This window comes from Indicator indicator, chromosome Z (genome assembly GCF_027791375.1).
Source record: "Indicator indicator isolate 239-I01 chromosome Z, UM_Iind_1.1, whole genome shotgun sequence".
Lineage (NCBI taxonomy): Eukaryota > Metazoa > Chordata > Aves > Piciformes > Indicatoridae > Indicator > Indicator indicator.
Window position 1 is genome coordinate 46,025,162 of NC_072053.1, and position 24,838 is coordinate 46,049,999.

Here is a 24,838-nt window from a genome sequence, read left to right on the forward strand (position 1 = left end):
TCCAGATGGGATCCACCCAAGGGTATTTAAGGAGCTGGCAGATGTGCTTACCAAGCCACTCACCATTATTTGTCAACAGTCCTGACTAACCAAGGAGGTCCCAGGTGACAGTTTTACAAGCAAGCACAAGAAAAATCTCACACTCTTGAAACCTGTATGGCTATCATAAATGAGATAATTTATTTTAGCTTTAAACTGAGTATTTGTTTGTATGATTGTACATCAAAATGAGGTAAAGAAATAATGCCCAAGCAAAATCTCATTTTGCCAGTTTGGCTGCCTTTTCTTAACATGCAGTGTGCTAGTGCAGCAGGACCATGGGCAAGGTGCGCAGGTGTGTTGAGCAGTGATGCTTCAATTGCTTCAAGCGCCTCTCTTGTTACCAACTTTCTACCATGATCAGTGGTTAGCTGTTGCTTGATGTATTTTTATTGTGGCAATGCTGACTTGTTCTCTCCCATTTCATGCCTTGTGGATGAGTAGGAGAATAAGAGAGTCTGGAGACAACGAAACTGAAGAAGTATCTTTGTGCAGTGTGGTGCTCTGAGTTCCTGGTTGAGTCCTGGGATGTTGCCCTAAAGCTGTTTGCTGGATGGGGAGGGAGCAGGGCATGAGAAAGAAAGTGCAGGCATGTATTTTTTCATTTCAGTACAGTCTTTTTCTAAATTATTGGTAACAATTCCTGTGGAAAAATAAGTTGTTCTGTTATCATATATTCAAGTTTATCCACTTTTCCCCCCTCTTACCTTTTTAGCATAGAAACTCTCATGAGTGTTGAGGTAATGTGAAGAGATAACTTTTCTTACAGTGTTCTTAATGCTTCCTGATACTGCTGTTGCATTGCAAAAAGCAGGAAATGTTGCATGTGTACAAAGGGTGTAGGAATACAAACACAGTTCTCTAAACACTATCAAGGCTTGTGAGAACAATTGCATTTCTTAAGACTGACTGTGTTGTGCACACACACAATTCTTTCTCTCTCTGCTAAATACTTATGACACAAAAGAGAAAGAAATCATTATTTGATAACCTAGTCTGTTTTCCTCTGGCTACAATCTCCAAAAGATAAGTGTTAGTATAGACAATTTTTCCGTATTAGAGCAGATCTCTATCTGATGCCATTAAAACATGTTCTTGCCCACCCTTGTTAGAGAAACAGCAAATCCCTGGCCCAAAATGAAGCCCCAGGTTACAGTTTTGCAGCACAGGGTATCTCAGTAGCCCAGTGGTCAGCTGTTTAAGCATAGTTAGGTAGACGATGCCAAATTCTCCATCAGGACAGGGCTTCATTCTATCTTAAGTATGGAAACAGCACTAATGCATTTTCTGTGTAGTTTTCAAGTCTGTCAAATTGCCACATGCACTGACCCACCCTCATTTTGTCGTACAATATTCTTCATTTCTTAATACAAGCTTTTTTCCCCAATGCTTGCTTGCTTGCTTTCTCTCTCTCCCTGGTATTGGCAGACACCTATGGCAATAAAAGCTCATCTGATCATGTCAATTCAAACTCCATGTGGCTGTTGTTTGTCTTTCTTGACTGTTTTTCCTAACAACTGAGATCTATCATCCAGGAGCATGCAAAATGCTGTTACATTTTGTTACATTTGTTTCTTTGCAGGGAAAGGACTGAGCAGGAATACTCATTGAGTACTCCTGGAAACATCTTTCTCTGCTCTGGAATGAAATGTCTTCAAGATTTTTTGTGTTTCTTTTCCATTGCCAAAACCCCCACTGCTCTCAAATCATTTGTAGGCACCTTTCCAACAGGACTGTGCAATCAGGATGTAAATTACTAGATTATTTTTCTGTGTTTCGGTTTAGTTTGGTTTTCCGCTGTTTGTTTTCTTTTGTTTAAATATGGTACAGCTCTTCTTCACTGCACCTGAGATCTTGTACTTTCAGGTCAGAGCAGGTCCTTCTTCTGCCTCTGGCTTACATCAAGAGCCATCCCTCACTGCTAGTAAGTGCAGGTAGCACTCTGTGGGACAGGTTGGCCAGAATAATTTCGGGCCCTGCAAATCTTGGCATATGTGGCAGTAATTTGCCTTTTCTGTCATGCAGGTTAACTAACAAAGAGCTTAGATTCTTCCCTGCTTCAGCTTGCAAATTTTTCTCAAAGGTTTTGCCTTAAAAATCTACATTCTTTTTAAAGAGGAGTAGATAAACACCTCCAATAATTTAGGGCAACAATTTAACCCCTATTCAGAACAGGCACTCCGGCCTCTGCACAGCTCTCAAGCCTCTGGCTCACCATTTTATCAATTGTCTGAGTGTACAAGAAAGTTACTGTTTTTCCTTATGAACAGATTGCTAAACCCTCCTATTTTGTATCTATTGAATTCTTGGTTCCAGAAAACCACAACAGGTGCTGCACTCCTTGTCCTTTGGACCTGTACAAGCCATGCCTTGGCAGTGTGGGCTCATGGTGTTCTCCATGAACTGGACAGCCTCCAAGCCAACAAAGACTCAGGGAAACTTCTACTATACAAGCCCTTTTAGCTGAGGTGATCATATTTTCAGCTTGTTTTGAGGCCTTTTTGTGACCAGTCTGGACTGTCTTTCGGAGCTGTTTTTCCATTACTTTTCTGACCTCATAAAACAGTCAGAGAATTAATTTTTTTCTTTCCAAAAATGGGTTCTTTTGTTCCATACCTCGGTATTGTGTCACGAAGAGTTATACTATCCATACAATGGACATACTTCAGAAGATCAGTTCAAAGACTTTTACCAATAAATATACCTCAAATTATAGAATTTATAATCCCATCTTTTGCATGGAAAGGCCTGGCCATCAAGTCTTGCTCCTGACATTTTGTTAGTCATAGGGGAACCTGTGATATACCTGTATGATGAAAGAGAAAACTACGGAGTAGAACACTAAGATGATCCACATAATTCTGTCCTTTCCAAAATTACAAGCATGTAATTAATGATCCTGTCTTTATTTTTCCACTAGATACATTGCAGAGTCTTTCATCTGGCACTTATTACATTGAGCCATGCCACAGAGGCATGAGGTACTTTTAAAAAACAAAGAGAGAGTTTTGGTTTCTGTCATTCACAAAGTAAAGCGTGCTATGAACACAAACACATCAGGTAGATGACTATGGGAAATGCATGTACAGTTAAAATAAAATGTTTGTGATCTCTTGATCATAGCTGCCCTATGCTGAGTAGCATAAACCTGTTTCACCACCCTGATGAATTTTTCAGTGTAATTGAAAGACCTGAGAAAGACATTGCTCACTCAAGAAAGCTTCTCATCAATTTACTGAGATTTGTTGCAATGAAAAATGTTGTCAGTTTTTTAGTACACTGGACACCATTACTTGAAAAAACTTCTTTGGTTGTTTGCCTTTTCAGATTAGGCTATGTATTTAGGCCATAATGGGGAAAGTAATCAGGCTTCTAGGAAGTGCTGAATAAGCACATTCCTTCTCTTTCTCTGAAAAGGCAAATTCCTTCTCATTTATGCTTTACTATACATCAACCAAATTATTTATTATTATCAGTGAACTTCAGACCAGGGCTATTGCTGGTAGAACTGGTTTTCTGATCTTAAGCCTGTAACAACAAAGAGTTTCAGTGTATTTATGGTTTTATCTTGTTATCTGATAATGACAAACACTTCCTCTTTTTTTTTTTTTTTTTCTTTTTTTTTTCTTTTCCCATTTTTTATTTTTCCCAGATCCTCCCTTGCTGGCAGCAATTAATTAGATCTTTCATAAATTTGAAAACATACACTTTTTCAATAGATGGGTAAACGAAGTTATCAACATCACTCTGATCTTTGAATATTTCGGTGTATTGGGAAGAACACAGATTCATATTAATGTCCAGGGAAGCATTTAAAGGAACTAAAACTTGATTTGGAGCATAAATATGAGTCTATTTTAAACAGTATAAAAGCTTTGGTGTGGGCATGATGTTTAAGGACAAGGGACAAAGATAACAGACAAAGTTTTATTAGACAAACTACAAACTGAGAAAATTACCTAGGGAAGTTTAAGCAGGTATCTACAAACTGGTCAATGCACCTCATATGTGTGAAGTAGAGAGGCCATTACTTCGAAGTAACGGAATTTGCCTTTTCAGAGAAAAAGAACGAATGTCTTCTAGCTTGTCTAAATTACTAGTGTAGATGAAAGCAGACCTTGAAGTTACTTATTTTCAGTTGTTTTGTGGCTGGTAGTTCTACCTCTTCTTAATTATCTAACTCCTGTCTTGATTTGTGCTTCTCTTTAACAAGTACCTCATAATGTCAGGCCTAAAATAAGCACTGAGTAAAGTAAAAGGGCAGGTGCTTGTGTCTTGAAACTAGATAATGAAGATAAATTCATAATTGTGGAACTGCAGCCTTCACAGGTTTTGCAGACAGTACTGAACACCTCTAAGAGAACAGGGCAGTAAGATACCGTCAGACTCTGGGAAGAAGCTACAGAAAGGGCCAAGGTGAGGGACACCCTTTAACTGGCAGCTGAGCGGTGAAGAAATTGGTTTGCAAAAGTTCTTGTTTGTCTGTGTAGTCATTGTGGGATGCAGCACTTAATAGGGACAGAGGTTCAGCTATACAGTCATCTCACTTTGTCCTGCAGGTGGGGGCTGCACTGTGGAGAACTCCTGGGAAATGGAACTGATGAACACTGGTGTCCAGAGTGATGGTTCTACAGGATTTCTTTTCCCCAGAAATCTATATTGGATCATTTTCTTTGGTTACTAGGATGTAGATTTTCACTGTCCCTTTTTCTCTCCAAGTACAACGAGAGAGGGCAACTTTCATTTTACGTAGCAGATGATATGTGATACATGATCCAGACTCTGTGTTATACAGGGCTATGCTAATGATAAATTTTACTTTTTCTGTCCTCTGTGGTACTCTGTTGCAGGCATGGCAGATTTGCCTCTTTCTGAGCAAATCAGGTTTTTTTACAAGAACATGCCCTTTTTGTATTTCACAGATTCAACAAACTTTGCAAAAATTTACAAAGTGTAAGGACACAAAAAAAGGGCAGATACAAGAGATCCAATTCTCATTTGCACTGCAGCCACTCCATGCTCATTGGCAGTAGTCTGGAGTTTCGAATTATAGCATACACTAATCTTAAGGTGGTTTGAAGCTACCAGGTTGACATAAACGCTGTTCACTGTGTGCATTTGTTGTGCACAGCACCCATGTGTCCTGCACAGTACCCATCAATTATTTGTCCAGACACTCTGGAAATAAAAAAGGAAATGCATGGGGTTTCTGGCCCCCTGAAGACAACATGCCAGAATTTAGTCTTGTGCAGAGCTTGTTTTTACCTAGGGAGAAAGATGACTTATGCTGCAACATTAACACACAGATACGAGCATGAAGCTGTAGCAGATGAATTTCCATTTGTATGTTTATCACAGCAGTCTGCATTAGATGGCCTGTTCTACAGCAAAGGAAGGTGTAGAATAGGAAAAAAGCACAAAGGTGAGATTATGCATGAAGCAAAACCGGTCAAATAGGCTGAGCACTTTTACAGGAGGCATATATAAAGAAAGCTTTCTTCAAAGCATTAATCTTGGTTGAAACTGCCACATGCCAAGCATAAGTATTGCTCTAAGTTCTTTCAGAAAGAAAGAGCAGCATGCTGATAAGGCCCATGCTGACAATCCAGTGTGGAGACACAATGCCAGATGTAGCTGACGTCAGGGACTGCTTACTTGATAGAATCAGAGGGGATTCCGTTACAGTATAGATAATCTTTACTGTTCTGAGAGCTACTGCTGACACTACACGTTTCAACTATGTTGCAGCAAGCCTCCGCCGTCTGCTAGATGGAAGACACCACCATCTGCTAGAGCATAGGAACTGCATGTAGGCTTTGGTAAAGGAGAAGCTATTCTGAAAGTCATTAACTGTCCTCTGCAAGTTTTTGGCCACTCGATAATATGTTTTTTTCTGTAGTGCCACAACAAACTAAAGGCCTTTGATATTTTTAAGACATGGATTAACCTAAAAATACTTCAAACACAATCTTCCCCACCCCCTCCCCCCCCACCCCCGAAATTGAACTAGGGAGAAAAGGGAAGAAAACTGAAATAAGGCTTGAGATGATTAAATACTTAATTCTATCTTTTAGGTGACTGTGTTTCAAACTCAAAATGCTACTGATAAGGACAATGCACAACATAGTACAGTTGTCTCCCTACAACCTCAGTTGAGAAATCAGCTTGTTTCACTCAGGGTCCCCTGCAGTGTAATATATTGCATGCACTAGACCTGCAGACATACTTTGGTTTAGGCTTAGGAGAAAAATTATTGTAACCAAATGTGTGTGATCAGAGTTTTTTTTCATGGAAACATGGATTTTAAAAGAATGAGGAATTAAAATGTATTTCAATGGTTACAAGATTAAATATTTCAAAAACTGGGCTCCTCTTGGCACCCTAACTTCTCTTGCTCCCATGGGATGTGTGATGAAACCCCTTATTCTAGTGCACCACTCACTTGGGGAAGAAACAGAGAGGCCACCCCATCATCATCTTGCAAGCCAAGGGGACTGCAGTTCTGGAGCAGAAGTTTTAGCATTGATGGTAGGTCCCTTCTTGGTGGCCACACCCAAAGAGTGGCTGTCAATGGCTCCATGTCCCAGTGGAGGCCAGTGACAAGCGGAGGCCCTCAGGGATCAGTCCTGGGACCAGTCTTGTTCAACATCTTTGTTGGTGACATGGACAGTGGCACTGAGTGCACCCTCAGCAAGTTTGCTGATGACACCAAGCTGTGTGGTGCAGCAGACACGCTGGAGGGAAGGGATGGCATCCAGAGGGACCTTGACAGGCTGGAGAGGTGGGCACAAGACAACCTCATGAGGTTCAACAAGACCAACTGCAAGGTCCTGCATCTGGGTCGGGGCAATCCCAAACACAGATACGGGCTGGGCAGTGACTGGCTTTAAAGCAGCCCTGAAGAAAAGGACTTTGGGGTGCTGGTGGATGAGAAGCTCAACATGAGCCACCAGTGTGCACCTGCAGCCTGGAAAGCCAATCACATCCTATGCTGCATCAAGAGAAGCATGTTGAGGGAGGTGATTCTCTCCCTCTACTCAGCTCTAGTGTGACCCCACCTAGAGTACAGTCTCCAGTTATGGAGCCCCTATTACAAGAAGGATCTGGAGGTGCTGGAATGTGTCCAGAGAAGGGCCACCAGGATGATCAGAGGAGCACCTCTCCTGTGAGGACAGACTGAAAGAGTTGGGGCTGTTCAGTCTGGAGAAAAGAAGGCTCCGAGGTGACCTTATTGTGGCCGTCCAGTATCTGAAGGGGGCTTACAAGAAATCTGGTGAGGAATGTTTTAGGATGGCAGATAGTGATAGGACTAGGGGGCATGGAGCAAAAAAAGTGGGTAGATTCAGATTGGATCTTAGGAAGAGGTTTTACACCATGAGGATGGTGAGACACTGGAAGAGGTTGCCCAGGGAGGAGGTAGAAGCCCCATCCCAGGAGGTTTTTAAGGCCAGGCTGGATGTGGCTCTGAGCAACCTGATCTAGTGTGAGGTGTCCCTCCCATGGCAGAGGGGTTAGAATTAGATGATCCTTGAGGTCCCTTCTTACCCTAACAATTCTATGATTCTATTATCCTAAGGGGCTTGTACATTTCTGTCTGATATGAAAAGCCTGAAAGTTTTGCTGACACATCTCCTGTAAGATACCAAGTGGGAAAAAGTAGTTTTAAATCTGCTGCATGCAAGAGGACTGTGCTAGTTGTCAGGTTTACATCCACTCTAGATGCAGAAGTAAAAAGTGATTACTAGATGCAAACTGTGCCTAGCAGCATTATCAGTTTTAACTATTTGAAATCGACTAAGTATTATTTGTCTGTAGGGCAAATCACAGCTCAAGCTTTTTGGCTGCTTTGCTTCCCACCATTTTTATCCACATGTTAAAGAGATCAGTATACACTCATAGATTTATCATGAGTTCACTTGCTCCTCACATAAGTGACTGCTTATATGTGGCTCATATTTTCTCACAAATTTCTTACTACTACGGACAACCAGCAGGATTATGACATATATTTTGCAATATATTCATGTACCTGCAGATACATCAGCTCTTTGCCTTGTCTATTTGGGCAGAGTTCACATCAGCAGGGATAGTCAATCTGCCTCTTTGTGTCTCTGCTAAAGTGATTGTAATAAACTGCTCCTGTTCTGACCTGATCTAAACGGTATCCTGGTTATTTCTGTGACAGTATCAACACTTTTCTTCCAACACATTCAAAAAAATTGGTACCAGTGCAGGACTGTGAAACTAAAACTCTTTTCAATATTACATGAATAGAATCAGATTCTTATCTTTAGTTCGCTCTTTCTTTGTCATCTATTTTCAACATCTACTCAGACTTTATTATACCTCTTTTTTGATATATGGTGTAATTTCATTAATTTTCTGTGAATTTGTCAGTACTTATTTATATTCAAAAATAACACTAATATGATATTTCTGAATTTTCATTCAACAATATTTTTGCTATATGTTATGTACCTTCCAGTTGCTTTTACTTATTTTTTCTTTTATATAGGGCTAATAGCATCAGCAGAACATTTTTCCCCATTTTTGTTTTTTGCAAAATTTGTCTCTGGGCAGCCTTTCTATGCTTCACCTTCATAAAAGTACCCTATGTGTACTTTTCTTGGGAATACCCAAGAAACTACAGAAACATGGCATTTGAACACATGGCTTTTCAGGCACTCGTGGGGGAGCTGATGCATAACATCAGTTTTGAATAGCATACATGGACTGAAAATTTCCAGTACTGCCCTAAGTGAAAGAGGAGTTGCTCTTCTGCACTTGGGTGGATGGGCAGGTGAGAAAGAAATGGTGAGGGCTTTCTGGATCTCTACATGAAAGACTCAACAACAAATAACTTAATAAAAGAGCCAGGTTAATAAAATAGAATAAAAAGAAGAATATAGATAGTAAGTAAACCATATGTCCCATCAGATACAGGCTACCCTGCTTTTGTGCAGTATCAGAGGGACCCTGGATGGATTTCTTCCAAGGCACACTGTCCTCCCTCTCATGTTGCAGTGGTGTTTGTATCACAAATGGGAACACATATCTTCTTGAGACAGAGTCCAACATTATCTCTGCCATAACATCACCATTATGCAGCACAGGTCATCATGAGTCACTCCCACAGGTCCTTTACAGTGTCTACTCATGTGAACACATAGGCCTTGAGTACAAGACCCAATAGATGTGGGTTGCTCAAGATCACGTACTCCTCAATACCTTCTGCAAATCTACCACTACTGTTGTAGAAACAGAGGGTAGTGCTGTAATGAATGCAGATATGCCCAGCATGTTCCTGGGAGGCAGCATCACATATTTGTGACATCAGGAGTGTTATAAATATCAGGTTCCTTTAAACAGTGAGGAAATTTCCACTGGAATCTTTCTTGTTTTTTCAGTCATCACTTAATGTAGGAACAAAGCTGTAAGGGCAACCACTGTTACTCCAGGCCTCTTTGACATATCAATGTACAGTCCTGGGAAGTGAAGAAAAGAATGGGCTTAATGAATAATAAATAACAACTAAGGTAAGGCATTTCAGCCTCTTCCATTGCTACCTCTGCCTTGAAACGTGAGTCATTAGGGCCACCATTTTCATCTTCTCTTTCTAATGCTATTGCATAGGTAGAAGACCCCTTGCAACCTGCAAATTAACAAAGCCTTCTCAGGTTTCTGTGAAGAGGTGAGGGCCAATGCAGACTGCTCCTGGACAAAAGAATGTTTACACAGATGACACATGACACTTGCTTTCTTTTCTTTAGGTTTGCATGGCTATTATGTACAGCAGAAAAACTACATAACTATAGGTAACACTAACAACAATAGCTGTAAAAAATGTAGGATCAGCACAGAGTAGAAATTATTTTTCACCTGTGTGATACAGTGGCTGAATCTTCTGATTGCAGGTATGAGCTGCCTGTTTTTCTTGGGGTACTTGTTGGTGACTAACTACAGTTTTTCAAGAAACATGTCTATTAAATTTTAATACGGGTAATTAAATTCTCCTTATGCAAAATCTTCCCTCCAAGTCAAACTAAGTATAATTTATTGCAAAAGAAAAACGTGTCCAATATCAAGGGTGAATAATTTTTACCATGGCTCACAGAATTAATCAAAGGATTAATGTTAAGAACTGCTTGACAGAATGAGATGTAAGTTGTCAGTGAGACTTCTGTAAAGTTGCTAACCACATTGTTCTTAAGAAAATGTTTACCTGACTTACTGATTCCTGAGATCTGTTCTGTTAATGAGGTAAGACAGTACATCTTAAGCTGAAAATCTGTGCCCAGATCTGCAGATACTGAAAAAAAAAAGAAAAAGGTCAAATGACATCTTGTGGATATCTCAAAAATTTATTCCAAAAAGTATTCAGTAAAAAAAAAAGAAATGGAAGTATGCAAGCATACATCTGCTTATATACAAATTACAAAGACACTGTGGAAGCTACATTGCCACAGAAATTTGTCTTGGACAAACTATTTCTTTGCTGCTATAGAAGTTTTTCTCAAACAGATTGCTTCTCTGCACCCCTTTCTTTGTATCCAAGCAGCTGTGACAGTCTGCTCCTGGAACAGGACGTTGCAGTTCAGACACCGCTTGGGTGCCTACACCTGTGCCAACACAAGGCAGTTCTTGCCATCTTCACAACTGAGCCTGCATCACCACAGGAACAGCATGTGTTATGGGACCTTCTCTACAAACCATCCCCAGGTGGGGAATAAGGGGGAATTCAGGAATAAAAAACAGTACCATGAACTGTCAATGCACACCCATCACCAAGAAGACATCGACCATGCATGATGCTGCTGGAACCCAGAGCGGTGATACTTTTATTCTCTTGCCTCTGACCTTACCTTACTCTTTCACTCCTCTTTCATTCACTCACTCTCTCTCTCTGGAACATACTACGTAATAACCTCACCTGCATTAAGAACTACTGTATGATCAAAATGATCTGCACAAACTTGCAGTCAACAAATTGACAGTTATTTCAGCTGAAGGAATTGATTTAGGGACCAGAACTCCAGACACTGCTTTACTGATAGAAGGAGATCTTGTGTCTCTGATGGGCTGTAAACTTTGGGAACAGAATGCAGCTGTGTAGAAAGAAAAGCACATACAATTGACGCCCAATGGTCACTGTGACCTCTGGGGATTACGCAGTTACCTGGTAACAAGAACTAGGCAAAAGTTAGGACAGTGGAATGTAGAATTATAGAATCCTTTATCTCTTGCCTGACGTTTGTTTAAGCCTTGGAAAAATATATGCGTTCGTGTGATACTTTCTCTCTGTAGCCAATCATGAATTTGCAACTGTCATTTGGACATACTAATGACTAATTACAAGCTGCCTTCTGATATTATGTTAACCTATATAAAGGAAAAGATTTGTACAATAAACTGACACCTTACTTGCATCAAGCTGCATCCCGTCTCTGCATCATGGTATTCAGCCATGTCAGTGTCAGTTTGCCTCACCTCATTCCTTAAGGTAACACCAAAGAGCCTCCCACAAACTCTTCCTCTGAGGTCAAGTCATGACATTCACAATTCATTATTAACAGGAAGTAACATATTACCAACAATGTAAATGTACCTGCTTCATTAAATTTTTTTTTTTTTTTTTGCTCTACAGCTGAAATAACCTAAAAACTTCATGGGTGAGTGGTCTCATTGGCTATTATCATGGCTGTTTTTAGATGACACCAAGTTAGATGGGAGTGCTGATCTGCATGAGGGTAGAGAGGCTCTACAGAGGGACTTGGATCAATGGGCCAACGTTAATGGGATGAGTTTCAACAAGGCCAAATGCCAGGTCCTGCACTTCAGTCACAACAACCCATTCAGTCAAGAAACACTACAGGCCTGAGAAAGTGTGGCTGGAAAGCTGTCTGGCAGAAAGGGACCTGTAGGTTCTAATTGGCAAGCAACTGAATATGAGCCAGCAGTGTGCCTAGGTGGCCAAGAAAGCCAATGGCATCCTGGCTTGTATCAGAAATGCTGTGTCCAGCGGGAGTAGGGAGGTGATTGTCCCTTTGTACTCAGCTCTGGTGAGGCCACACCTTGACTATTGTGTTCAGTTTTGGGCACCTCAATACGAGAGAGATGTTGAGGTGCTGGAGCGAGTGCATAGGAGGGCAAGGAAGCTGGTGAAGGGTCTGGAGAATAAATCTTATGAGGAGTGACTGGGGGAGCTGGGGCTGTTTAGTTTAAAAAAGAGGAGGCTGAGGGGAGACCTCATTGCTCTCTACAACTACCCATTCCTATTGTGACAAACTTTCTTCCGGATTCCAACTGGAAGCTTCCCAGGAGTAACTTGTACCCATTGCCCTTTGTGTTTTCCACATGACACCTTGTAGCCACCCTTTATGTACTGGTGTGTGGTAATAAGGCCTCCCCCAAACCTTCTCTTCTCAAGGCTGAACAAACCCCATTCTCCCAGCCTTTCTTCATATGGCAGGTCTCCCAATGTTCCTTCATGTGTGCTTTTAGAGAAGAGACAGTCAAAACCTTTAACCTCAGTAATTGCTGAGTTTGTGGAGGTCCAGGAAGATGTGAAGACTGGCCATGAGTAGCCCGAATGCTTACTCACCACATGACCAAGCGAATGCAGGAAGTAGCCATATCCAATGACCCAGAAATGGCTATAAAAGGGCAAAAGATATCTCTACCGATAATTCCAAAACAAAAATGAGCCAAGAGGACATCAAGTTAATGGTGACTAAACTTTGTAAAGACAAATATTAAAGAGGAGGGACTGACAGTGTATTTACAAATAAAGACACTGTAATATGCATCCTGAAACAATAAAAAGAGAACCAGGAATCAATAAAGAGCACAAAAGGGGGAACTGGTGGGGGAACATTTCCAGATTTGGATTGGCTGGGGTGGCTTGTACCACCTCAGCATTTGACCCCCTCCTTATTGCCTGTATCAAAGTCTTTTCATCTTTATCACTGAAGCCTCCCCAGAGATATTTTTCTTACCTAAGTTGTCCTTTGAAGACAGCAGAAACCAGTAGTAACTGGACACAACCTAAACTTTTGAACTTTTAGGATAACTGTGAAGGCTTAGTAGGCTAATAAATATTAACTTCTTTGCCTGAGGGTGGGTATGAAGCCTAATTTTAATGAACATGCTATGTATGATGCAGGGGGCTTCACCATGTAAGGGAGGAACATGTAGTAGGTGGGCCAGGAAGTCTGTGCATTTGGAGTACCTCAGCCAGAGGGCAAAGGAGAGGGTTACTTGCAGCCAGGAATTTAGCATAAAAGGAGACTGTGTCCTCCAACAATTTGAGAAACCCCACAGGGATATGCCCAGTGGACTCTCCTTTTATTCGAATAAAGTTTTATAGGACTCAGTTCTGTCTCCTGTGTGAACATTAACCTGTGTTTCTGTCCTGATGTATTTTCCTGAAGGAAATCTGTGTGGTGTTAGGTTAACAAATCATGGGAGAGTACAAATTTTCAAAGGTTTTCCTAGATTTGTGCCATATTCTGAAACATTTAAGCTTTATTGAAAGAAAAAGTAAAACGAGAATTATCAGGGAGGAAATGTTACCCAGGAAGAAAATTTCTGCTCACAAGTGAAGAGCGCCAGAGGTGAGATCTCAGGTCAAAGGTCAATGCCTGTCACCCTGAGGAGGACTTAGTAATGCTCAGCATTGTGTTGCACGAAGGCTGCTGGACTGGCCAGGCCTGTGCACACCCCAGTAGCTCAGTGTAACAAAGTCTGGCAGCAGGATTGCAGGGCATCTCCGTGAGCCTGACAGCCAACTATGTCTTGCCCTGAGCTGCTGGCTGCTCTCGGGCTTATCCCTTGGCAGAGCCCCCCAAACAACTTCATACCAAGCAGCCTGTCCTTGCCAAGGTGAGCATGCAACCCCTCCAAGCATTTCTCTGTGGCCCATACAGCACTGTGCTCAGCTGCCGGGACACCATAGCACTGCTGGAAAAATGAGCGAAAGACTCTGGCACCGAAGCAGCCTGAGTAGCACACAGCTTCCACCCAGCGCAGAGGGTTCCATGAAGGTGAGGGTGTAAGCAAGTCTGTTTTTGAGAGGAGTCAGATGCCCACCAGAGAGGTCTTTGAATGGAAGGCTGGTGCACTTCACCTCTCTAGTTCCTCCTCCTCTTGGTAGCGTCCAGAACAAGGGGAAGTGAGAGCTGTGGAGCTGGGCTGAAAGCTGACCACCATGAAGCACCTGCTGTATTTCTGCAGGTGGTGAAGGGCTTTGGCAGAAGCTTTGGCAGGGCATCCCTGCTGGTGAGCGGAGTGCGCAGGAGACTGGAACCGAGGGAGGGCGACACCTCCTGCAAAGGACACTGGCAGGGTGTTTGGCCTGGCCTTAGCCACCCCACACTGGGCTGGTGGTCCACACCGGGTCCTCGGCCCAGCCCGTGTCATGGCAGTAGTGCAGCTTCTGGTGAGGCCCCAGGAGGATTCAGCAGGCTGTGTTGCTGGGCTAACCTGAGCCTGTTCTGGTGGGTTTTAGGGTTTGTTTTTTAGGTATTGCTTACATCCATGTTAACTCATCAGTATTATTTCCTGAAATTCTGTTAAACCATTTCTTTCTGTTCACTTTTTTATTGGTTAGCTTAATCTGATGATGATCATGATGATTTGTAAGATGCTTAAAAGTACTCATAGGCACAGCGTGTGATGAAGTGATATGGCAGTTTGAAACCCATCCATTCTTACATACTTATCTGACCTCAGAGTAGATAGGGAGCAGGCAATCGGAGTAACATTAGGGAAGGAAATTTGAAGCAAGTAATGCAGAGACTGAAATGTAGGCCTAGTGCAGTTGGCCTAGAGAGAAGTGTATTTTCCTGTTAATGCTCTGTGTTTGACTTGTGTGAATAGCGGTATAGGTGTAATTCAAATGGATTTCAGTCTTCTCAAAAGGTAGGCTGATGTCAGTGCACATTTTGCACAAACCCAAATAGGCAAGAAAATCTCCTAAAACAAACCTTGAGGTACCAGGTGTGTGACAACATCTATTCGTATAAACTTAGGTTTTGTTCTCTTGATTGTTTATATATGGTTGTGATGATTAGGGATGAAGGAGGAATATTAATTTATGAATTATGAAAATTGTGAAAATTGCTGATTAATTATTAATATTATTAATAACTGATTAATCACCTTTTTATATTGATTGTAATGCATGGTTGTAAAAAAATATTCAATAACTGATATACTATTTGACCAAATTATAATATTTACAGAAAAATTTCTAGTTAAGGGAATGAAAAGTGCAGTTCCAGCACTTGTCCATTAGATGGAGACTCGACAAGATGCTCGGCAGCTGTATCTATATACGGAGATATTTATAATGTTATCACGAGGCAAGTCAATCTGGAAAGTCACACGGCTAGGCACGGGTTCTTTGAATAGAATGTTACTGAGTGTTGCACACATGAAATGATACACGGTGTCTATCTTTGTTTGTAGTGAGGCAAGTTGCTGGGTTACTCCGGCTGCTCACTCTCTGTCTGCGCGGGGCTGGTCCATCCAGGCGGTGACTTTCTTTCTCCTCCCACCTCCGCAGGGGGCGTAGTGCTTTCTTTCTCCTCCTGCTGCCGCGGGTGGGGCAAGGCTCTCCGCCAATCGGCGGTTTCCCTGAACAGGGTCGACCCGGCAGGGCCGATCTGGGGCAGTGGTCCTGCGCGGTGGGGTCAGGTCCTTGTGATCGACGTGACGGTTCCCGGTAGGCGGGGTGGACCATCTCCAATCCCAGAGACAGGCTTCGGGGAAGCAGGGCTTCCCCCTTGGCTTGAAGTGAGCTAACAACGCCGAATCTCTCGGTGATTGCTTCCCATTTAAGGTGACAATGCAGTCTTTGGCTTGATCTCAACGGAGAGGATATCTCTCCCTCTCAGGAAAATCCTGGGTTACATTATCCTGACAGCACAGGGCTGTGGAGCGGCGACAGTGGGCGGCTCCTTTTCTCCCGCAAACAGCAGGGGTCATGCAAGATGAGTTGCTGCTAGGTTAGCAGTTTATGGCTGGACTGCCAGGCTTGGGCTAGTCCCTCCTTTCTGGGCCAAAGTTTACCCTCGGGGCTTCCAGTCCTCTCGACTGGGCTTATGACGCTGGCTTCCTGTAGCTCAAGCGAAGAGATCTCCAATGCTGGTTCCTTGAGCAGCTCGGGGAGCTGGCTTCTTTCCATACTGCGGAGGCCTCTAGTATGCTTGCATGTGGGAGTGAGAAGACTTAGGGGTTGCGAGCTTACATAGCTTCACCAAAGCGAGAGAAAGCAAAAAGAGAGAGCAAATTGGTAAACAAGTGGAGTATATATGATTTCTCAAGGCTGGATCTGGCCAATGGGCACACTTGTCAACAACCTGCTTCAACCTATAGAAAGGGTGAAGCTGGAATTATGCCCTTAGATGGAAAGAGCATGAGCATGCCATGCGATGGGTGTATGTAGTTGTTTACCCCTTAAGGAGACAGGCTGGTGCCTGGGCCTTTCTCCTCCTCTCCTGAAAGGAGGGTGGAAAGGGAGGACTTACCAAAACATGTTGGGACAAGTCTTCTGGTATCTGGGGGCATAATTCCAGGCATATGATGCCTTCACCACAATGGTTTAGTGTCAGGGATTGTGGGAGGAAAGATTTTTCTGCTTATAAAGTACGACAGACACGCACTAACTGTAAACTCTTTAAAATTGGCATGGAACCTTGCATGAAGATCTTTATCCATGTGTGACGTGAAAGTAGGACAGTTTGGCAAAAGGCTTGGATTTATTCCTCTGAGTCAGAAAGGAACACACTTTATTTGGGATTTGCAGTTTTCTAAGAAAATCCTACAAATCCTCAAATATGAGTAAACTAAAAGGCAACAGGAAGAATTCCTTTTGCCTCGCTAAAGGTGTCAGGGTCCAGCACCCTTATACAATACACACTGTTTAAACCACATTTTATGCAACGCAGCTCTTACCCCTTGTCCGTATGAGAGATTTTACAGTATGCACAGTACAGCACGATTTTACAGTACTCACAGCTGCACTCACCCCTGCCTACACAGGGGCTGCTGGCATAGCTGTTGCTGCCTTTACAGTTGCAGCTGGGCTTGTTGCTGCTTGAGTTACTGGCTGCCCCTGCAGTGTTTTTCACTGATGCTGGTGCACTTGCCCTGCCTTTGCTGCTGGGGTTTGGCTTTGCTGTCTTATATCAGGCGCTAAAGGAACCCACATTGACTGCTGATCCCAGATCTCTAGGTCAGTTGGAAAGGGGGCATCTGGACATCCTCTTTCCCTTTTTAAAGGTGCTGTAGCTGTTCATTTCCTAGCTTGATGCTTCTTCCTTGCAGCAATGTGATCTGAAACTGCTTCTTTATTAACTCTTAGCTCCACAACACTAACTGCAGAAAAGGTAAAAACTTGCCTAGTTTTACGTTTCTCTCTCCACAAAGATATAGCCAGCCCTAATACAGCAACAAAAGACAACACATTCAGGCACAGAAGACAAACCACTGTAGGATTCAAATCACTTAAATAACTCACAGTTATGGGGACTATGAATTTGAGAAACTCAGCTGGAATATGTACAGAAAAGTTACCATATCCCTCATAACCTACAAAACCAAAGCAATAATCACCAACACCTCCACGCATTGCTTTCACCAAATTCCACAGCTTCATTTTGTCTTCCTTAATCTGAGCACAGCCTCAGGTTGGACACCAATAAAGAATGTGGGGGGTTGAAATTACCCCCCTAGTAATTTGGAGAAAATATTCCCAAAATAAAATTGCCAGATGAGCTCAGATTAGGATGGAAGCAAATGAAGCAAACTACAATCTAGAAATACAAGATGAAATGAATATGTACAAAATATGGAATATATGTACAATATATATATTTACAATCTATAAACAACACAGAAACTCCTTAGATACCCTGGATGGATCCAGGGGACTCGTTCACATCCTCCCCCCACTCCCTCGCTCCTCCCTGTTACCTCACACAGTAGTCAAAACAGAGATACCCTGGCAAGGATGTGAGAGAGAGAGAGTTGCAAGCAGAAGCGACAGAAGAAGGAAAGAGAGAGAGAACTGTTTATGCCTCTGCTCTATATTCCCATTAGCAATCCAATGAATTATATAGACCTTATAATTAGTTGCCTTTCATATCCAATGGTCATTTATTTTACTTCTTCGCAGTCAGGAACTCAGCTAAAGTTTCCCTTTCAACTGTAACAGCTATGAGTGGTCCTGTGTTGGAAATGGAAATATTTGTAAAGTGGTTTTGATGGATGGAAATCAAAGGATGGAATCCTTTCTATATCAAGAAATCAGTGGTAAGAATTTTGCTGTGCATAGTACTTTGATTACAACACATAACCAGAGATTGACTTTAAATAAGCAAATTTGATCCATAAATGAGATTAGAAATTCCATTTGCTCTTAGAAATATATTTGGCATCCATCTCATATCCTTGTGTTCTGGGAAGGAAAAAAGAAAATTCTCAGAAAACTGTTCAATAAGCATAGGACATAGAGTAGTAGATTAAAAAAAAAATCATTTGCCTTCTCTACTAATTACTTCTGGAAGTAAAATTTGTATTTCCAAAGTGGTTGTTGCTTATTGTGCTGATAACTAGATAAACATAAACTTAATAGATGTATTCTGTTTAGTGATTATGAGACTCCTAGAAGGAGTTAGAACATACTGGTCTTTCATTCTCTGCAATCTATCCATGTTTAAAGTACAAGATTTGTTATTTGTAATGATTTTCCAGTAATGCCTCTCTTATATGGTGGAATTCACGGATGTGGTGCTTAATATACAGAATCATGATCAAGGCAGAGTTAAAAGCTTGAATAGTCTTGGAACAAGGAAGAAGTAGTTTACAGCAGTGAAAGTGCAGTGCATGTCAAAGGCTTTGCCTTTCCTACTTCATAATAATAAATATATTCTGCCTCTGCTATTGTGTTCAGAATTCAGACTAGCTTTTAAGTACTTATTTTCTTGTGGTATTTTTGTTGTTTTTGGTGGTGGTGTTGTGGTTGTTTTTGGTTTTTTCCCCAGGCATTGATTTCAGCAGTTCAAGAAGACACTGAAGAGGTAAAAAGACAGCTAGCTTTAACAGAACATCTTAAACTCAAAAAGGACAACTTCTTTCATCTACCAGAAGGCAAAACAATAAACTACTAAGCAAAATCATGTTTGTTTTTTCATCTCTTGGAGGTCTTTTCATGCATTATCATGTATCACATATTGTTTGATGTGACATATACATGTGTACTAGGTTTGACAGGAATGGAGTTAATTTTCTTCACAGCAACTTCCATGGTGCTGTGTTTTAGAATTGTGATCAAAACAGTGGCTATAGCACACGGTGTTTTAGGAGTTCCTGAACAGTACTTGCACAGCATAAGGGACTTCTCTCTTTCTTCCACTTCTCATTTGATCACTAACATATTTTTATTTTGATCTACACATTCTCTTGTTTTTATTCTTCCATTCTTATTTCCCAGTCCAGTGGGAGTGTGGGGGAAGTGAACTCGTGGCTGTATGGTGCTTAGCTCCCTACTGGCATTACTGCAATAACACGTTCAGATAATGGTAATGGAAACCAAGCATTAAAATTGCACAAGATGATTTAAATTTGTTTGTGTTACTTGATCATTTAACTAATCACGCAAAAAAAGTGGAAGGCTGTTTTGGGGCTTTATTGAAAAATCCTGAATCCAAATGTTGCCAAACATTTCAAGATCTTAGCACATGTGTAACAAGACTAAAGGTAGTTGTGACCTCTTCTGCCCCTAACGCGTGAAAAGTTAAATACTTCAATGAAGACTGTCAGTGCTTCAGACAGAGAGAATTACTCCAAACACTTTTCATAGTTTCATGTCATTCTTAAATCTGGACTGTAGGAAGCAGCTTATAAAATTTTTATATTGATTGAATAAAAAATTTACCTGTGGTGCAGGAAGCCAATGATTAAAAAATAGTCACAAGAAAATGTCATGATTGTTCCTATTTTTTATATGCTATACAGCTGTCATGATTGTAGTTGTCATTTTAATTGAAATTATTTATTGTAATTGAAATATAGGAAATAACTGTTGCTTACTGAATAACTGGAATGTGATATAGATACTTCTGCGTAGTCAGTTGTGCATATGACAAGAAATTAGTTACGTAGTTGCCTTCTGAGAAAGTGTTCACTGAAGTTCAGGAACTGAATGACAGAGTGGAGGTTCGTAAACTTTGTACTATTTTGATACCTCTGATACCCTATTTTGATTAGTATGCTTTTTAGAAAGCCATTTCCAAATTACTGTGTAGAGATAATAGTTGGTATCTTTTTTAATTCTTATTGTGCCTTAGCCTTCACAGTAGTTCTTGGAAGGATCATTGAATCCAAATGCCCTGTCAAAGCAGGATCACCTACGGTAGTCCACACAGGAATGCATCCAGACAGATTTTGAATGTGTCCAGAGAAGGAGACTCCACAACCACTCTGGCCAGCCTGTTCCAGTGCTCCATCACCTTCACTGTAAAGAAATTTCTTCTTGTGTTGAGGTGAAATCTTCTGTGTTCGAGCTTGTATCCATTGTTCCTTGTCTTATTATTGCGCATCACTGAAAAGAGCTTGCCCCCCTCCACTTGACAACTACCCCTCAGATATTTATACACATAGACGAGGCCCCCTCTCAGTCTTTTCAAGACTAAACAGCCCCAGGTCTCTCAGTCTCTCTTCATAGGGGAGGTGCTCAAGTGGCTCTCCCTTGGATTCTTTCCAGCAGTTCTGTGTCTCTCTTGAACTCTCTTGAACTGGACACAGTATTCCAGGTGTGGTCTCATCAGGGCAGAGTAGAGGGCGAGAATAACCTTCCTAGAGCTGCTGGACACACTTTTTTTAATCTGTGACAATCACTGCTTTATTGTATAATAGTAAGATTTATTGCCAGCATTGCCAGTTTTTTGTCTAAGGAGACTTCTGTCAACGACTGAATTCCTAGGGTGCTTTCCTAGCACAGTTAGGTGTCTCAGTCCTATGAAAAACTTTCTAAGGGTGAGTGCCTAAAAATTTTGACAGAAAAAACCCAAACTTTCAGAGTTTGCTTAAACTAACTAACACTAAAATGTGTCTGAAAATCATTCCCACTCAGGGGATTTTTTTGCTTTATTTAGGACATAAGGGAACTATGTCCTCATAATTCTACAACCTGAAAATGGATTTGTCTATACAGGGCTATGTTTTTCCCCCTAATATTCTTCTATTTTTTTTTCTGAAGAGAAAAGAAAGATGTAAGAGAAATTATTAGTGGAAGGCCCTCCTTGCTGGTGTGATGTTTAGAGAACTTTCATTATCTTTTGTTCCAGGGGAGATTTGTGGCCTGCTTAGGTAAGGAGACTGGAACTTTTATAAACTAATTAATTGATTTACAGTTCTGGAGCAGCTTCTTACTGGAAATATAAAGGAACTCTGAGAGTGAATGAAAATTGACAAAATAACAGCATTTTCAAGACAGTTTTGGGCAAAGAATTTATTCTTTCATAAAGAGCAGGCTTTTCTTGAGTATGATGAATTATATTTCTGTAATAATAATTAAAAAACCCACAGCACTGCTGTGTTCCTTTAAAGTGCCTGACAAGTGCTGATTACTCCTTTTGCCATTGTCTGAACATCCTGAGCCATTTACAACAGAAATAGAAAAGCTGTTTGAATAAAGGTAGTTAAAAAGACAAAAGGAGTCCTTTTTTTTTTTTTGTGTACGTGAGCATACTTACACACCAAAATTTCCTTCTGCAACAAACCCAGAAATTTCTGTGTACAATGAAAGATTATTTGACAAACACCATAATAAAGATTAATGAGAGGATGCTGTATAAAATACTTTAGTTATGATTCATACAATCTGTGAATACAATATGGAGTAGAGTCACAATCAGAAAACTTTAAACATTGTATCATAGATGCACAATTACATTGGGAAGTATAAGAGTAACAGAGAAATGCAACGACTTCGAGGAATACAGATGAACCAAATGATAATCTGGGTAAAGTCAGCAGACTTGTCTGTTGTATTATGAATTGCCAAGTAGTTGTAATCACACAGTAGTATACTACTGGTATGCTATCCCCGTGGCATTCATCAGGTAGATAAATACTTGCATGTTATGGTTGGCAAGATTCTCAGCAAATGTGTCTGCATCATTTGAAGCAAAGTGCATTATTTATAGTGCACACAAATACATACTGGGAAGGGATTTACTCTCCATAGAAATGCAGAGGAACACTGTCTCTTAATGAGCCTATATCTGGAGCGCTACTTAAAAGCCTAGTAAGGATTTATGTAAAGCTTTAGAAAAAAAAAATTTTAGAAACTGTTCTGCTCTTACATTAACTCTTAACTGAATTCTCGAGCTCAGCATGCTAAGCAGTAGCTAAGCATACTTAATTGATGTAATTTAATAGGAAAAGCCACAAACCAGGAAATTCATTAATAAAGAGTCATCTATAGGAGTAACTTTCATCATCATATTCAAGCTCATCATCCTCATCATCCTCCAAAAATCCGTATCTAAATTTGCGATAGATTGTGCCATCCTGGCCCATATACACAATGTCATCTTCATCATCATCTTCATTATCTCGATCTCTATACTCAATCACTTGATCTTCCTGGTAACTGGGACTCTCGTGGTAGTTGCTCACATAGGAAGGAAAACTTTTGGAACGATCTGTCAGCTTCTCATACCCACCTTTATTGACAGGCTGGGTTTTGGCTCGTGATTTTCTCCAGATGAACACAATGGCTCCAATGACAAGGAGAAGCAAAATGCAGGTGATTATAAAGAAAGTGGTTTTGCTTTTCATTTCAGGTGGTAGAGTGGTTTGTAATACACAGTCATCTACATTAGCAGTTAAAAAAAAAAAAAAGAAGAAAATAAAATTAATCGAGCTTTTGTACATGTATAAGGTGGGAGAGGTATTAGTCTTGAAAAAGCCCAGTATAGCATGTAGGCCTGTATTTTTATATATATATATATATATATATAAATACATATATATATAAAAATATAATTATATATATATATAAATATAATTATATATATTATTTTATATATATATATATAAATACAAGCATGTAGGCTTGTATTTTTAAATGCATTTGACTAAATACTTTACTCTTCCAGGATAATAACAACATTCTTGTATCTGTGATGACACATAGGATTGGGATAGCTAAGTTGCTTTATTAGATTAAAAATAACCAGAGAGAAGTGGAGAAACAGGCACACAAACACATTTTGACACAATGAGTTTGAAATGCAATTATTCAGATTGCTCTCCATTGAAGCAAACACTTTCTAGTCACATAGCTTATGACATGCCTGGCCTTTGGACACAATAGCTGCGAGTGAAAGCAGGTGCCACATCAGCCATGATTGCTGTTCTTTGTATAGAGCACTTCCTGTTATAGTGAGGGAGCAGTAGGAATATGCTTTGTGTCGACGGCAATGACTTTGTTCCATTTCACTTTTGAGTTTTAAATGTTAGCCTACTCAGTCATAAAGCCCTTCAGCTCCAATGCTGCTCTTCAGCATGGTCTTACCTTGTGTTTCACTGCAGTCACAGCACTCTGAAGTACCTGCCAGGTCAGAGCCATTACAGCAGGGCAGGCAGCGGCTTTCCTCCAGGTAAAGCTGCATGCTGGCTGGACAGACCGTGCAGTTGAAAGGCCCTGGCCCCTTGCACTCAGTGCACGAGCTGTCACATCTTTCACACTTTGGCTCATTGCCCTTCAAACACAGAACACAAGCAAGGCACATTTCATTTTATGTTCTTTGGACCTGGCCTGGCAGTTCTGTCCTGTCAGTCATTGTCTAGGTCGTCACTTCATCGCCACAGTTGTCAGTGGCAAAATATAATAGTGAGTAGGAAAACTAAAATTTGATTAATATTTCCCGTGTTCTTGGTGATCTGCTCATAGGGGGAGGGGTGAAGGCACTGTAGGAGATCTCAGGTCTCACTGGCTAGACTGCATGATAAAATGTGTTCAGACTGCAAGCTGTTTGGCCAGAAAACATGGTTTTGTTTTGATAGTCTCCAGCTATCCATATCCATGCTAGCACATCCATGCTTCTTTGGTAGTAATGATGGCAAAGTAGCCTTCAAGATGTGTACTCAAGAGTGTAATTATGAAAACTGACAGGGAGGGAAGCAATATGAAATGAAAAAATAAAAAAAGGCACCTGAAAATGAATTTCCTTTCTAACTTGGGAAGGAGCAGAAATAAGGAATAAAGCTGGCTGAAAGCTTTCTAGCAAATCAGATTTTTATTAGGTTGTGTTGGTTCTGTTTTACAGAAACAGCTTAGATGGAAGTATGTTTCTCAAATTCCAGATAGGCTCATGGGAGCTTCTATGTACAAAATCTACCAGGGATCATTATTGTCACATCTGTTTTGCAGAATGCTCTTAGCTCAGGTATTTCAGTGTTTCCAGTGTAAATAATTCCTGGCCTACTGGGGGAAAAAAAAAGTATTTTTCTGCCATGGAGCCAGGACCCCATATGCACTGTGAGGATCTGGAAACTCCAGTAACCTTTCATCAAATTTGTTGTCAGACCTGCAAGTCTGCTGGCCCTGAATCAAAGAACGTGGGCAAGATTGGAGGGTCATAACAAAGGTCCAGTTTCTCATCCTTAAAGCTCTTGCAAAGAACTGCAGACCTCTGTGGTCCCCAGCTCTTAGACTGTTTTCTCAGGCTCACAGTTACAGAGCAGTACTGCTAAGGGGATATTCCAGACCAGAATCCAGGGTATG

General features: G+C 41.0%; 1 protein-coding gene across 1 annotated transcript in view; it reads right to left on the minus strand.

Moving 5' to 3' along the window:
• Positions 1–22,521: 22,521 nt before the first annotated feature.
• Positions 22,522–24,838, minus strand: part of PCSK5 (proprotein convertase subtilisin/kexin type 5) — a 265,280-nt gene continuing 262,963 nt past the window's right edge. The window contains exons 36-37 of the mRNA XM_054398161.1: positions 23,627–23,813; positions 22,522–22,922 (exon numbers count right to left, since the gene is read on the minus strand). Of these exons, the coding sequence (XP_054254136.1) occupies positions 22,522–22,922; positions 23,627–23,813 (588 nt within the window). The remainder of the gene's footprint in view (positions 22,923–23,626; positions 23,814–24,838) is intronic.